Below are 14,967 nucleotides of genomic sequence, written 5' to 3'. Positions count from 1 at the left end.
GATGTTTTCAAAAAATGATCTCAATATTTGTCATTTTGTCATGTTATGTTGTGTAAATGTTATTTCCAAAAAAAGGAACGAACTCAAACGTTTCTGCTTACATTTTATATTCATTTTGTTTTGTTTTTATTCTTGAAAGTGACGCTGACAATTGACACAGCCTGACTGTAATGTCGATGCATATTAAGTGGTGACGACAGCGCCGTCTAGCGGAAACAATAAAGAATACAGTCAACAGAGTCGATTTTTCTACTCAATACACAGCAAAAAGAAAACATAATGACACAACAACAAAAGGGTTTGTCAGGAGTGAAAATGGAAGCTCGTAGATTCTTCATTTTACCTTTTTAAAGTGACAAATGAAGCCTCAGAAACAAAAAGTGAAAGGGGCTGGGCGATATGGGAGCCCGAAGGTGCCAAACAACAAATTTAAAAAAGTCATATTACGGAAGCCCAAAGGTTCCAAAGTGCTATACAAAACAAAACAAAAAACGAACTTTTGAATTTAAATTGTTGTGCTGTATGAGTAAAAATGTAACACGGATGTTCAATTTTAAAAAGGGCTATCATGATTTTGAAATATACATGTACCATTCTTTTAACTCTTTTAATGAAAGACTTTGCAGACATAATGCTAAGATTATAAAAGTGCTTGACTTATGTTGTGAGAACCCAAATGTGCCAGAATATCATAAGTAAAATGGCCATTTTTATGTGAGAAAAAAATGTATATTTCTATAAAATAAGTCAGCGTTATGTATATATATATATATATATATATATATATATATATATATATATATATATATATATATATATATATATATATATATATATATATATATATATATATATATATGTATATATATATATATATATATGTATATATATATATATATATGTATATATATATATATATATATGTATATATATATATATATATATGTATATATATATATATGTGTATATATATATATATATATATATATATATATATATATATATATATATATATATATATATATATATATATATATATATATATATATATATATATACATAAATTTCAAAAGGCCCCATTTTATTTATTGTGTTTTCATACTATTGGGCTATCATAACACTGAGATCCTTGGGGAAAATAAAATAAAAGAAAGTTTTGACATGTATTTCTTTAAATTTAAAATAAAATGATAAAAATCTTATTTTATTTTAGAATATAGTTTTTGACAGATGAATAACTCCCGCTGTCAATCAAACCATAGGAGGCGGGGCTACAGGAAAGACGGGACCAATGTCCAGGAAAACCAATCGAACTTGAGGATCAAGATTTGTTAATTTTGTTAACAAATGATTTTTCTTTTGGATAAAATTATGGAAATTGCGTTACTATATATTTTAAAAAGCATGATTTTTCTTTAATTTTTTTAAAATATGTCATTATGATTGTGACAGTTATATCGCAAAAACAATCCTCCAAATGTTAGTCTCTTGATACATTTCATAACTTTTGGACTATGGACTCTTCCATACGGACACCCAAAAGTGTCAAAATACATAATGAAAAAAAAAATGTTTCACTCAGTAAAAACAAAAACGTTGACTGAATACAAGGCAAAAATACATACCAGTTTTAATTTCCATTTAATAAAAACACAAGTCAAGAAATTCTTATTTCCTTTACGTAGTGGAATCCCTACAGAGGGTCGCCGCTATGTTTGTCCGGCAACTTGTGAACTAAAATTAGTGCCACAAAGCGCAGCGCGGAAGCATTGGACAACAGTGCCATCTTGTGGTCAAATATGACACACTCGGGCTTTACAGGTATATCAATAATGCCAAAATAAATTAATAAAAATAATTTTTGAAATGAAATCAAACACTTAAAAATTTGCATGGGTATTCATTGTTAAATATATACACTTAGAATGTCTTTAAAAAATAAAGGAGGTTTTTCTTTTCCGATTTCGTCTTTTGTCACTCCGAGGCTTCCGTACCTCTCAGCCAGCCTTGTCGCAGTTTGCCATTAAAAATGTTTTCGTCGCTTTCAAGCGAGCAAGTCTGATGCTAGCGTGCACACGCAAAATTACCCACCAAACGATTTTCTCGATCTGTGGGGAAAAACGGACCGTTACAAGCCCCCCCACACGGTCCGGTCCACTCCAGTATCTTGAGCCTAGCGACGGTTACTTTTGGGAGGTTGTGTCCCCCCCCCCTCCTCCTGGAGCAAGCTAGCGTTCCTTCGTCAGCGGCGACGAGGCCCCAAACCGAACTGGGGAGGACAGAAAAATCATGGCTAACATCGCAGTTCAGAGGATAAAACGGGAATTTAAGGAGGTTCTGAAAAGCGAAGAGGTGAGTATTCTTTTTTGTGTTTTTCTTTTGTTTCGGTTGCTAGAAACGACAGTGACGCGTCGTTGCCTCAACTGTCCGCTAACATCCGGGTACGTGAGCAATAGCTCACATGCTAGCTAACATTCAGCTTCATTTAAGTACCTCTTTATAGCTGTATTTTATTTCTTGTATACGTAGGATTCTAGTCTGGACTCTAATTAAAGAAAATAGAAGAATAAAACTCCACTAAATCAATATTTAGTGGCCGAACCAGTTCGCTATCACCGTTTGCTAACTGCTAGCTTAGCTAGTCATGAAAGCTAGCTTGGTAAAGTCGTCGATCCTGTCATGTTGAATTATTTGTATTCTCTTTGTTTATGCTTCAAAAATATGCTCAAGGATTTACTAATATCGCATGAAAATGCCCACGCTCGTGATATAAGGTGACATAATGAAACTTTACTTCAAGCGACGGGAACCTTTTTAAGTCAAAGAGCCATTAGGGCCATATATTGATTTATATATTTGTTGGTGAGTGAGAGCCACGCCATATATTCTTAGATGAGGTTCTTTGTTTGATGGTGTCCTAAAAGGTTTTAAGGTTAAATATTTTCTCCGATATGTACGTGTCAACCATGCACAGCTGATTTCAAAGAACTCCTATGCTTTATTTTACACTGCGCCTATTTGCTTTTATCTTACTTTTAGCAAAGCTGTTTGGGGCGGAACACATTATTATGTTGAAGGTATGTGGGTGTGAGGGGAATGCTGCAAAGTCACCACCGTTTTTGTTTGTGATTGTAAGCGTAGCATGAAGATAGTGAAAGTAGGAAAAGGCTTGCTTCCGGTAGTCCAAAAGTCCACCTAAACCCCAAGAAAGATGGGAAAAAAAGCAGAGCTTACTCAAGCTCATTTAAGAAATGCACGTACACGCATCATGAACGAGCTGATTGAAGCTTCAATGAAGACAAGCCAGGAGATGGCGGCAGCGGGCAAGGAAGTCCAATATTCATTCCAGCTTCTTTGAAAAAAAATAAACAAAGCTGATAAACTTTATCCCTCAAAAGCACATTTTAAATGTGAAGATGATGTAATCGGTATGGAAATCACCGACCATATGTTCTTATGTCCAATTGTACAAAAATTCCGGCAAAAAGTTCAGCTCTGGCTTACTCCTTTCATCTCTACTTTCTTACCAACTTGACTAGAGATCATATAACATTTGGACTCATGTTACAGGAGAAAAATGACAAAAATGCAAACTTCTCCATCCACCCCAAAACAATATCACAAGTCTAAACCTGTTTTTCCAGAATTTTGTAAGTGAAATCATTTTTCTGGGGTTTTTGTTTGAATCTTGAGTTTGATGAACACTCCTAGTGTCCAAGGGATTTATACTATACTTAAGACTCTCCCCCTTGTATTGATTCAAACATGTATTTGTTTTTATTCACTTTTTATTTATGTTTGTATTTGCAATGTTCAATAAAAAATAGTCTCAAGAGAAAAGCTAACTATTCAGAGTATTTTTTTTTACTCTGTGACCTTTGATTTCTTAAAATATATAAAATAATGTCTGAGCCTGTGTCTAAGATCAACAGATATCCCTCTTTAAATTTGTCTCCCGCAGTTACTTTTGAACGTTGAAGTTATTTTTGGTCATTAAGTCAATTTGTTATCAATAATAGTTTCAAATCAAGGTGCAAGCAGAGTTCTTCCGTAAAATGACATTAAATACAGCAAGCAAAAATGGTACACAGGGTTCCCAGGGAACCTTGAAAAGTCCATAAAGGCATTGAATTCATTATTCTAAAAATAATGCTTTGACTGGCTTTAGAATGTCTTAAATCCAATTTTAAAAAGTCTTAAAGATGACAATAAAATGTTTTGGTTTAGGGGATCCACTAATGCTTATAAATAATCCATATTCAGTGATTATAAAGTTGTTGTTTTTTTCCAAGCATGTATTTTTATGATGCTGGTCAATAAAGCGAATATAGTGTTATATTTTTGAAAGTTTTCCATTGGACCAAAACGTTTTTATAAATTATTAAATAATGCTTTATGAATGTAGCAGAAAAGTTCTGGTATTAGTAGTTATCTGCCGGTTTTGACAGAGGTTTCATGAAGTTATGTAAACATCCTTTTTATTTTTTTGTTTTCCATTTCTAAAACTTTGCAGAGTGCTATGTTTTTTTTAGATAGAACAAAATATGGTTTTAAAAAAACATTTTTTTTAAATTGCCTCTAATTCATTTGGTGTTTTTCTTTCAACTGTGTGTCTTTTTTGTAGAATTGGTCTTAAATTTGAATTTAAAAGACATGAAAAAGTTAACTTGACCTAAGCTGTGATACAGGTTTATTTGCTTATTTTATTTTTCTCTTTTTAAGCTTTGAGTACGTGTTTATCCTGGAGAATGTTCATTATGACAATGATTACAATTGTAATTCTAATTCTACTTGTGCACATGACTGCACATGTGAAGGTTTGCTCGTCCAATATATTTTTATGCCACTAAGCCCTGTGGGACTTGTCATACTGAGTCAAATATTACACGCAAATTTGTAATGAAGCAACGCAGAAGATTAAAACTGATTTTACAACTAGCACTGCTCGTCGATTGGTTACAGCCATGTAATTTAGCGAGGGTAGCCTTCTTTGTTTTCCCCATGCTTATCATTTTTTTTTTGCTTCTCCCTTTAGCATCGTTGCAAGCCTTAGAACCAGGGTTTGGGAACTTTTTTGACTCAGAGCCATGAAAGCAAATGGAGTTTTTTTTCCAGTGAGAGCCACACCATGGCTTTAAAGACAAAATTAAACGAAGCCGTCAAACCTGATCTCCAGACAAAAGATAATTCTTCACTGCATTTTATTTCATCTTATTTTTCTCTTTTAAGCATTGATTATGTGTTGATCCTGGAATACCGTGTCTCATCTCGTTGTTAACAATGTTGACTGAGTTGTTATCAATGACAATAATTACAATTCTAGATTTACTTGTGTGCATGACTGTGCAGGTTTCCCTTATCCAAAATATTTATAAGCCAGAAAGCAGCGTGAGACTTGTAGTACACAGACTGATGTTACACACACTATCTAGCTTACCCACTAATAAACGATAAAGACGGTGGATTAAAACTGATTTTAAAACTTCCACTTGCAAGAATTGTCCTGTCTTTAGACGATTTCTCTTACCAAACAGTCATTATTTTTAAGAATATCCCTGATCTTGGATTGGTTACAGCCATATAACTCAACGATGGTAGCCCTCTTAGTATTTTTTGATAAGCTTAGCTTTGTTTACATGGTTATCATGTATTTGCTTCTCCTTTTAGCTTATTGCTGCAAGCTTTAGACCAGGGGTCAGGAACCTTTTTGACTTGAAAAGCCATGAAATTGAAATATTGGGATTTTTTTTTTAAGTGAGAGCCAAACTATTTCAAGACTACATTAAACAAAGCCGTCAAACATAATCTCCAGACAAAAGCCAATTCTTCAGTGAATTTTATTTCACTGAGTGATGTTTGATAATTTCATAAAATAAATTCAATAATAATAATAATGTATGAGCCTGTGTCCAATATCATCAAATATCCTATTTAAGATTTGTCTCACTCCCGCAGTTACTTTAGATCGCTGAAGTTAATTTTGACTTACTATTTTTACATAAAGAGTTATTTTTTAAAATAATTTCCAAAATACTGCAGACAAGAAGTATACTGATGCATTTTCCTTAGGCTATGTGACGTGGTCGCAGTGTTAACCTTGGGAATCGAGTGGTCATTATTTGTCTTCCATTCCGTTTTATAGATGCGAATCCTCAACATCTTAATCCCAATGACATTCCTTCTTACTTCTTACTACAGCGCTCCTGCAGCTAGTGGTAAAACACTGTGTCGGACTGCCGCCCTACTTGCGTTAAAATAGTGAGCTTGGTCTCCAAGCCAAATGTACTCATGACAAGAGCTATACCTAGCTCACAAGCCATACGTTACCAACCCCTGCTGTATATAAAGATTTTTGTTTTGACTGTTAAATTAACACATTCCAGTTTGTTTGATTTTATTTTTTGTTTGTGTGATTCAGACCAGCAAAAATCAGATCAAAGTGGAACTGGTGGACGAGAACTTCACAGAACTTAAAGGGGAGATCGCGGGGCCACCTGACACACCATATGAAGGTGAGTGGGGGGCGAAGTCTTGGGCTTGATTCCATTAAAGTCAAGTCTTGTTTGTTTTTGGCTTTTTATTTGAGCAAGGCATTTAAAAATTGACAAATGATTAACTAAAGAAAACAACAAAACATTTGGACAGATGTACAATACAATGATATATTACATTATAATGTGCCCAAAGAGAGTAAGATAAAGCAAAAGCTTTGAAGAACCTACCCGTATTCCATTTTTACTTGTAGTAAAAACATACTCAAAATCAAAACAACAAAATAAAACCCTAACCTACAAAAAAGTCACATTTATCCGTATAGCCCTTCGTCAAAGGCTAGGTTCATACTGCAGAGCTTAATGCTCAATTCCGATTTTTTGTAAAATCCGATGTTTTTGTGAGATTGTTCGAATTTCCATTTAAATGCGATTTGTATGCAACTTCATCTCCTTTGTGAACACCACAACTAGTCTGCATGCCCAGTAGAGGACATATGATGTCACCAGCAATGCGCTCATGTTTGCAGAAGTACTCATGGATGTTAACAGCAGAGTGTTGTTCCCCCAAGTATAAATTAAATCTAAACCCACCTTTGAATGCTGTCCGTTCGTATGATTCAAATATAAATATTGTTAACTACTACTCGACAATACTATCGCTTTATCAATTAGCCCAACTGTTGTTGAAAGCAGTGACTTTGAGCAACATGTTAGGGATCCAGTTGTATGCGATGGGATGTTGAAAAAACAAGTGAAATCATGACACTTCGTGTTTTCTTCCGCCGTGGTTCTTGAATTCTCCGCTTCCTCCCACCTAGTTGAAGGCAGAATGGTGACGTCTGCCGCCTGTTGGTGATGTGCAGGTCGCACTAGTGCGCATTGACCGTTCAAACAGAAGTCACATTCCAAAAAGATCAGATATGTATCAGATTTAGGACCACACATGAAAGTTGCCAGGGTCTGGTGTAAAAAAGCAGATATGTGCTTTTTAGACGGACTTTAACAGATCGGATACAGGTCGTGTCCGTCTAAATAAATTTGATTTCCCTGCAGTGTGAACCTAAACAAAGAAAAGTCACAAAGGGCTGCATGGGCCACAAATATGGTAGATACAACATCAGAAACTTACATGAGGGCAAGGAAATACTTAAAAAAAAAACAGCATGAGAAAAGAGATTTTGATAAGGGGTTACACATGAGGTAATCCACTTTCAAGCTTCAAAGGATGTTGCATCCACTGGAACTGATAGACAAAACATATCAACGTCAACAATAGACACCTGAGAACTTTCTTTTTCTGCAGGCCCCACAGTTAATTTAAAATGGCGCTAAGTTATTAAGGAAGTACAGTTTTTCTTCCATTTCTATGGTTAATCTGTTCCATATCCCCTGATATTATGTGAATTTCCGCAAAGTAGTAACAATACAGTGATACTTCAGTACTTGACAATAATCCCTTCGGGATCAGTGTTCAAACATTCAATTGTTGGTACACCGAAACATGTTACTAACTAAAGACAATTTGTTGTAATGAATAAAAACATGACTATGAAAGTGAAGCAATGACTATTTTTTTTAACCAAGGTTACGCGAGCATGCACTTTCTGTATCTTTTCTTGAGTAAAAAAATGTATTTTTGGTCTGTGTTTTTTTTGCCCGCCTGTATGATGCAACATTGGCATTTGGGAAGAATAACCTGTGACATAGCTGTTATTAAATCCCAACAGCCACGACTACCTCAAATTTAAAGCATGTTTGTCTGTGTTCAAGAGCACATTTATGATTAAATTAAAAAAAAAAAAAAGAACGGCGAACGCGAATATCATACTTGTATTTCTTTTTATTGATTAATATTTTAAGAGGACTACTGCTCATGCATTTGGAATATGTTTCCCAATGTTTGTCCTCATGTCATTTCTTTCATTAAACAACGACAACAAAAAACACATGTGTTTATACTGTATTTTTATATTCGCATATGGTTAAATCCAGCATTGATCAATTCATTTGTTAATGAAATGTCTTCCTTTCTTTTAGGAGGTAGATACCAACTAGAAATCAAAATTCCAGAGACATATCCTTTCAATCCACCCAAGGTACGCTGATGTTTTTCCTCACTTTGTGTCTATAGCTTAGCTAAACATCCATATAATCTGAAATTGTGTAATTATTTCCACACAGGTACGGTTTATCACAAAGATCTGGCATCCCAACATCAGTTCAGTCACAGGAGCAATATGTTTGGATATCCTGAAAGACCAGTGGTAAGTTGTTCCATTTAAAGCAGGATCAAACATTAGATAGCAAAGCGAATGACATATGGCAACTAGATGGTTGTAAACAATTAATGATTCATGTGACACAAAAGCCTGCTTTGATGGATTTTTCATCCATTATTAAAGTTGAACAGAATTGTCATAGTGATGCAGGGGAATTAAAAAAGTAAAGTTGTCATGTTGATCTGATCAAAACATATCCCAGAACAACATAGAAGGCTTGGTGGCTAGCTAAAACTGGGTTTTGATTCCATTTGTACATTGTGTAGTAAATGTGAGAGGCATGTCAGAGAAATGAGCTACTCGTGTGTGTTTTCAGGGCAGCGGCAATGACGCTGAGGACGGTCCTCTTGTCACTACAAGCTTTATTGGCAGCAGCAGAGCCCGATGATCCACAGGACGCTGTGGTAGCCAATCAGGTCAGCGAGTATCCATGGATTTGGCTTTTTTTAGGGAGTTGTACTTTTGTTACAATTGAAAATATTTGTATACACACACACAAAAAGATGATAATAACAATAATCTCATAAGTTCATAAGCCCATACAATCACTACAGACTACACATCCCATGCCATGCCACTGCTTGGCTCGCACACATCACGAGAAAGTAGGGAGGAGACACGACCAAGTTTTGTCAATACTTATGAAGGAAATCTAAATATATTATAATGAGGAACATAAACGTTTTTTATCAATTAGTGTAGGGATCGACCAACATGGGTTTTCATGGCCGATAACAATAACGAATATAGGTATCAAGAGGGTAACCGATATTTGGAGCCAATATGTATTTGCTGTAGAGGCTTGAAAATAGGGGTAAGAAAATTTCAACAAGGTGAAAAGGAAAAATGAATATTTGTTATAAATTCTAATAAACCTTTGATAGCTGTCTAAAACATTCTACAGTCAATAATTTAGAATTTTGGGACAACTAACATGACTAGTCTTTCACTTCAACAAAAAACTAACCGTATAGAAATAAAATTAAGCTTTGCAGGATCTTGTATAAATTTATATGGAAATTGAAATAGCTTCCTGAAACTTTTTACTATAAATAAAAATGTCAATACAACCAAAGGGAGGAGGGAGTGAGAGAATAACTCTGCTTTCAAATAATGAACTATTACAGGAAGTTACGTACCCTGAAAGGCATTAAAGGCAAATTGGGTAAGTTAAAGAGCCTAGCCTAGAGAATATGCACAACAGAACAATCTAAAGCCCATGGAACATGTGTAAAATCTTCTGTCCAGTACGAGATAATGGCACACATGATATTACTGTACTTGGAGGCAAATCTGCATAATCTCTGCTGACTGTTTTTTCCCTTAATTTAAATGGGTCCACCGCATTAATGACTGAAATTTTCGCGTCATATCTGTTACTGTCCATTTAAGTCCGAGTATCTTTATAATATGGGTCACCTTAACTTCTCACAGTGGCTTTAAAAGTTTTAGACACGGGATGAAATTTTATGGTAAAGTGAAGTAAACATAGCTCTTTTGCTATCGAAGATGGCCGCCCGAAGGGGTCACGTGGTCTGTGGAAATTATGTCTTGAATAAAATAAAAAGCCAATTATTCCCAAATATCTGTGCCGATAATCGGCCGACCTCTTAATTAGTGTAGGGTGTTAAGTGAGTAATTATTAAGTCTTTTTTCTTATCAGACAGATAACTGACGTCATGGTTGGCCGTTATCAGTTCAATAATTATCGGCCCAATATTTATCCTACGTCCCTAAGTATCCCTGCAATTTCTGTATGTTTGGTGCTGCGTGTTGCTGTCTTCTAGTCATTTTAGCCTAGAAGGATTATACACGTATTTTTTAAGATAACGACTAGACAATATGACAATGTGTGTTTGTTCCACAGTACAAGCAGAACCCCGAGATGTTCAAACAGACAGCGAGACTGTGGTCCCACGTCTACGCTAACGCTCCTGTCTCCAGTCCGGAGTACACGCGCAAAGTAGAGGAACTGTGTGCCATGGGCTTTGAAAAAGTAAGTGCCCCTCTATCGCGTGTTAAAATTACATGTCATGTTTTGGAGGTGGGCAATATGACTGTTGTTAAATATATTGTATTGTGATGGATTTAAACAAGATCGTAATTGAACAACGAAAGATCGTCAGATGTTTTCGCTAACGCAGATACTAGCCACATTAGCAAATAGGCTCTATTTGGTAACTGTATCTATTTAGCTGTTGGCATCATTTTAAAACGGGGGTCAGCCGGACTCCATTGCCAGGAGAAGTTTGTCACTTTAACTAGGACTGTACAAGTAAACATGACTTGACAACATGGCGTAGCCCCCCTAAGAATACCTGAGTAGCCTGCAGACCGGATCTGTGAAAAAACTCACCAGTGATGGATCACTGTGATTTTGTATGAGATGAGGAAGCGGAGAATTCAAGAACCATGGCGGAAGAAAACATGGAGTGTCATGATTTCACATATCCATGGAAAATTAACACTTGTTTTTTTTTTCTTGTTTTTTTTCTTTTTTCAAAAAGTAGCTTCTAAAATGTTGGTGTTCTCTGTTCTAGTCCTTCGCGTCACTTTAGAAATTATTGCTAAATAAGTGAAAAGCTAGTAACTGTTTCATGGATCTCCACTACTCATGCATTGTGGACCCAGTTGCTAGCCTCTAATGGGAACGTTTGTACATTAATGCTTAAGTATAACCATGCAAATGGCGATAATAAAAAATGCAGTATTCAAGTCAAACTGTCCAGAAAGTAGCTAAATTTTCTAAAAAGTTTTCTCACAATCATTTTCTTTAGTACAACATGAAATGAAAATGGTCAAGATGTGTTAATTGGTCACAAATTTTGTTTTTCAGAGGCTCACGACAAAAAGTAAAGATAGTAATATCCTTTTTTGAAAATTGTGATACTTGTCTGACTCCTTTATTTTTATGTGTGACCCCCGCCCCTCTAGAATGCAGTAATAGTGGCCTTGTCGTCAAAATCCTGGGACGTGGAGACGGCGACAGAGCTACTAATCAGTAACTGAATCTCCACGGCCACTTTTACTTCTTCCTCATTTCCCCCCTCCTCCAAACATGGCGTCGAACCCCCCCATCATCTCTCAGCATCTCTTCCCCCGTCCCTAAGTCGCACCTTCCGTTACACAGTGGACTCTGCCCCCCCTCACCTGCACTTCCCCCTCGTCCCTTCTGCTCTACCACACACCCCAGTGAGTTGCTTGGCAAGAAAGCATCGCCGGCCCCCCTCCCACGAAGGCCACTCAACATTCCGGTCAGTGCCGTCACCTATGCAGGCATTCACGTTCTGTTTTGAGATGACATTTTTAATTTTTGCAGTTGGTTTTCGTGAGTTCTCAGCACGAATGTCACAAAGTAGACAAGTTCAAACCCTTATATGTGCCACTGATTGAGTTTATGACGGCAGCCGAGTGTAAATAAATAACGCCATACATCCGATTTCATCGCAAACATGTTGGAAATTCGGGTAGGGCAGTACCATATTTGATTCAAAATATATTGCCTACCACATTTGAATGTAAACGGATCGAACCCAGATAGGTTTATAGGTGACCCAGGTAAAGGCGTTAGATTTTATCTCATCATCAGGCCTTCTTAGTCACGGTACCACATTGTACAACCTTGTTTTGTCTGGACTCTTCCCTTTAATGCTCCATTAACGTTCCATAAAGTGGTACCCTATTGGATCATTATGGGAAGGAATTCAGCCAAAACAACGTTGTTCGAAGGATTGATCAATCATGTGTGCCGTCAAGGCGATACGACATGGTACCCTGAGTAAAGAATTGTGTGATGAGGAGAGAAAATCGAATGGTTATCTCATGTTATTTCAATCCCTAGTTATCTAAAAATAACAGCAGATTTACGCTTATAATTATTGTTATTAGTGTTATTGTGATTATTACTATTGCGCTAGGCGGGCCGGTGCAAGTAAAATATCAGACATTAGACCGGTCCTTGGTACAAAAAAGGTTGCAAACCATTAGATTGTGGTTTAAATTTGGCGCTCTCACTGCTGCGATCTGGGTTCAATCCCGTTGCAACTTAAGTTGTGCAAACGGGTTCAGCAATATATTCCAACTTCTCAATCATTGCTCAAATATGGTAATGTACTACCGTAAAACCTCCTCTATAATGCGCTCCCAGTAATTTAGGAACTGGCATGACCAAATACTTTCAGACCCCACATCAGTTCACAGCAATCTTCAGTGTCATTACAATCAAGTTAGTATCCAGGTTTATTTAAAAAAAAACATTTAGGGGACTTACCCCTGTTCTTCCCCCAATCGGTCTGACGTCTTCGCCCCACCCCCCGGTCCATTACTGCAGTAAAAACATGCCTTTTAAAAGAAAAAAACTTTCTTTGCGTTTGGTTACGCACCAGGAATATATTTGGATTTTTTTTGTTTTTAAGAAAAAAAAACCACATGAAATGCAACCTCCAATGTCATGGAAAAACAGCATCCCTTTTGTGTCACCCTGACAACGCCAACAGATAGATATGTCAAAAGATTCATCTGTAAATAAAGATAAAAGTCTGTGTAAATTAACAATTTTTCCTGTTGTCTTTGTTTTAGTTCAAGAGCAGGAACGGCGTTCTTATTTTCTTTGGCAAACTACATCCGAAGGTTTATAATGAACACGGTGACAGATGGTGTCCCTGCTAAGCATGTTGTGCCTCCTAGATGGTCACCAAAAACGCCTGGCGCTGAGCTTCATATTCTTCTTCGTATAGTTACGACTATAAACAGAAACAAAATGCTTGAATTATGGACTACCAAATAAACATTGAACCTTTAAGAGGTCTGAATAATTACTAATTATAAAAATTTGCTTGTTTAAATTTCATATAAATTCAACATGAGCAGTTTTATTTATATATATATATATATATATATATTCCCTTAATATGATACCATTGAACAGATATTTGGATAGAATAACTTGAGAAGGGTTGACTTTGTGGTATTAATTAGATTGTATTCATTGATCTTAGTTCACAGGATTTTGGGGAATTCCTAAAGTGTTTGACATAGCAAATGCATCTCAAGACACTATAATTAGAAATGACTAGAAGAAAATAGTATATCTGTTTACCCCTTTTTTAAGTCATAAAACAGCTATGTTGCATATTCTATACTCAGGGATCAGAATTTTCCGCGGATCCGCAGATTTCCGCTGTTTTTGAACCCCAAAGGTCATTCCCGTAAATCGTCTAAATTCGATGAGAAAATATTTTGGGGGGGTGAGGTATGATACGTGACTGTTTCATCACCCCAAGTTAGCAGTTAGAGATCGCGAGAAAAATCGGCAAAAAGAAGCGCAGCGCATTAGATCTATAACACACAACAAATAGATCGACTCCTACCATTGGTCGATAGGTTCGCTGATAACCAATCAGCGGAGCTTTTGTTCAGAGCATTGGCTTTCTCAAACATGGCGCTCCTTCCGGTCTTTTCAAACGGTGAAATGAATGTTTGAAAAAGTAAATATGAAAATACTAAGAAAAGAAGACGAGGCTTTTGTCTCCGAGATTGATAAAGGAATCAAGAATAAATTTAAGTGGTCATGGCTGGAGAAGACTGTCACAGACTGACATGTATTTTCTTTAAGCATGTTCAGTTTGTGCATTCTATTTTCAAATTAATGATGAATGGTTATTAATGTATATATTTTCATATATATTGTTGATTAGTAGCTAAATACAAGGTCCATCTTCATCATCAAAACACAACAACAATAGTGATGGTTGTAACATTGTAATCCCCCAATTGTTTAAAACATCTTAAAACTGAAAAAAATACATGGTTTCTGTTTTGTTGGATTTAATTCATTCTAGTGCAATTTTCACATAGCAAATAAGATAAATGCTGTTGGCTCCGCCCTGGACCTGGCCGGGGCCTGCGGCCCCTGGACCCTGGCTATTTCAGCTGAAAATGAAAATCTCCATTCTGATCCCTGTATACTTAACGTCATTTATTAAGTTTTGATTTTGAAAATGGAAACAATTATGCATCAATATTGGTTTTTGTTTTTCTATCCACTGTTCATGGTCCAGCTTGACTAAATCGGATTGCATTCAAGTGATGTCCGCTCACTGGACTTAAGGAATTACTACGGGACAAGACACTGTAATTACAAATAACCAGAAGCATGTTATCTATCTGTTTTTATGCCAGGGGAAGGGAGGACT

At 36.1% G+C, this 14,967-nt stretch overlaps 1 protein-coding gene across 1 annotated transcript; it reads left to right on the top strand.

Moving 5' to 3' along the window:
• The first annotated feature begins 1,989 nt into the window (after nt 1-1,989).
• Nucleotides 1,990-13,327, top strand: LOC148360238 (ubiquitin-conjugating enzyme E2 K). Its single transcript, XM_088343774.1, has 7 exons — nt 1,990-2,352; nt 6,419-6,512; nt 8,532-8,590; nt 8,676-8,758; nt 9,090-9,189; nt 10,641-10,769; nt 11,708-13,327. Exons 1-7 carry the CDS (start codon nt 2,290-2,292, stop codon nt 11,780-11,782), a joined length of 603 nt encoding a protein of 200 aa, XP_088199900.1. The 5' UTR covers nt 1,990-2,289; the 3' UTR covers nt 11,783-13,327.
• The last annotated feature ends 1,640 nt before the right edge of the window (nt 13,328-14,967 follow it).

Source organism: Urocampus carinirostris, chromosome 9, assembly GCF_059441175.1.
Source record: "Urocampus carinirostris isolate Australia breed hairy pipefish chromosome 9, RoL_Ucar_1.0, whole genome shotgun sequence".
Classification (NCBI taxonomy): Eukaryota; Metazoa; Chordata; class Actinopteri; order Syngnathiformes; family Syngnathidae; genus Urocampus; species Urocampus carinirostris.
Note: the sequence above shows the minus strand (reverse complement) of the source record. Positions and strands in the feature narration are given on the sequence as shown.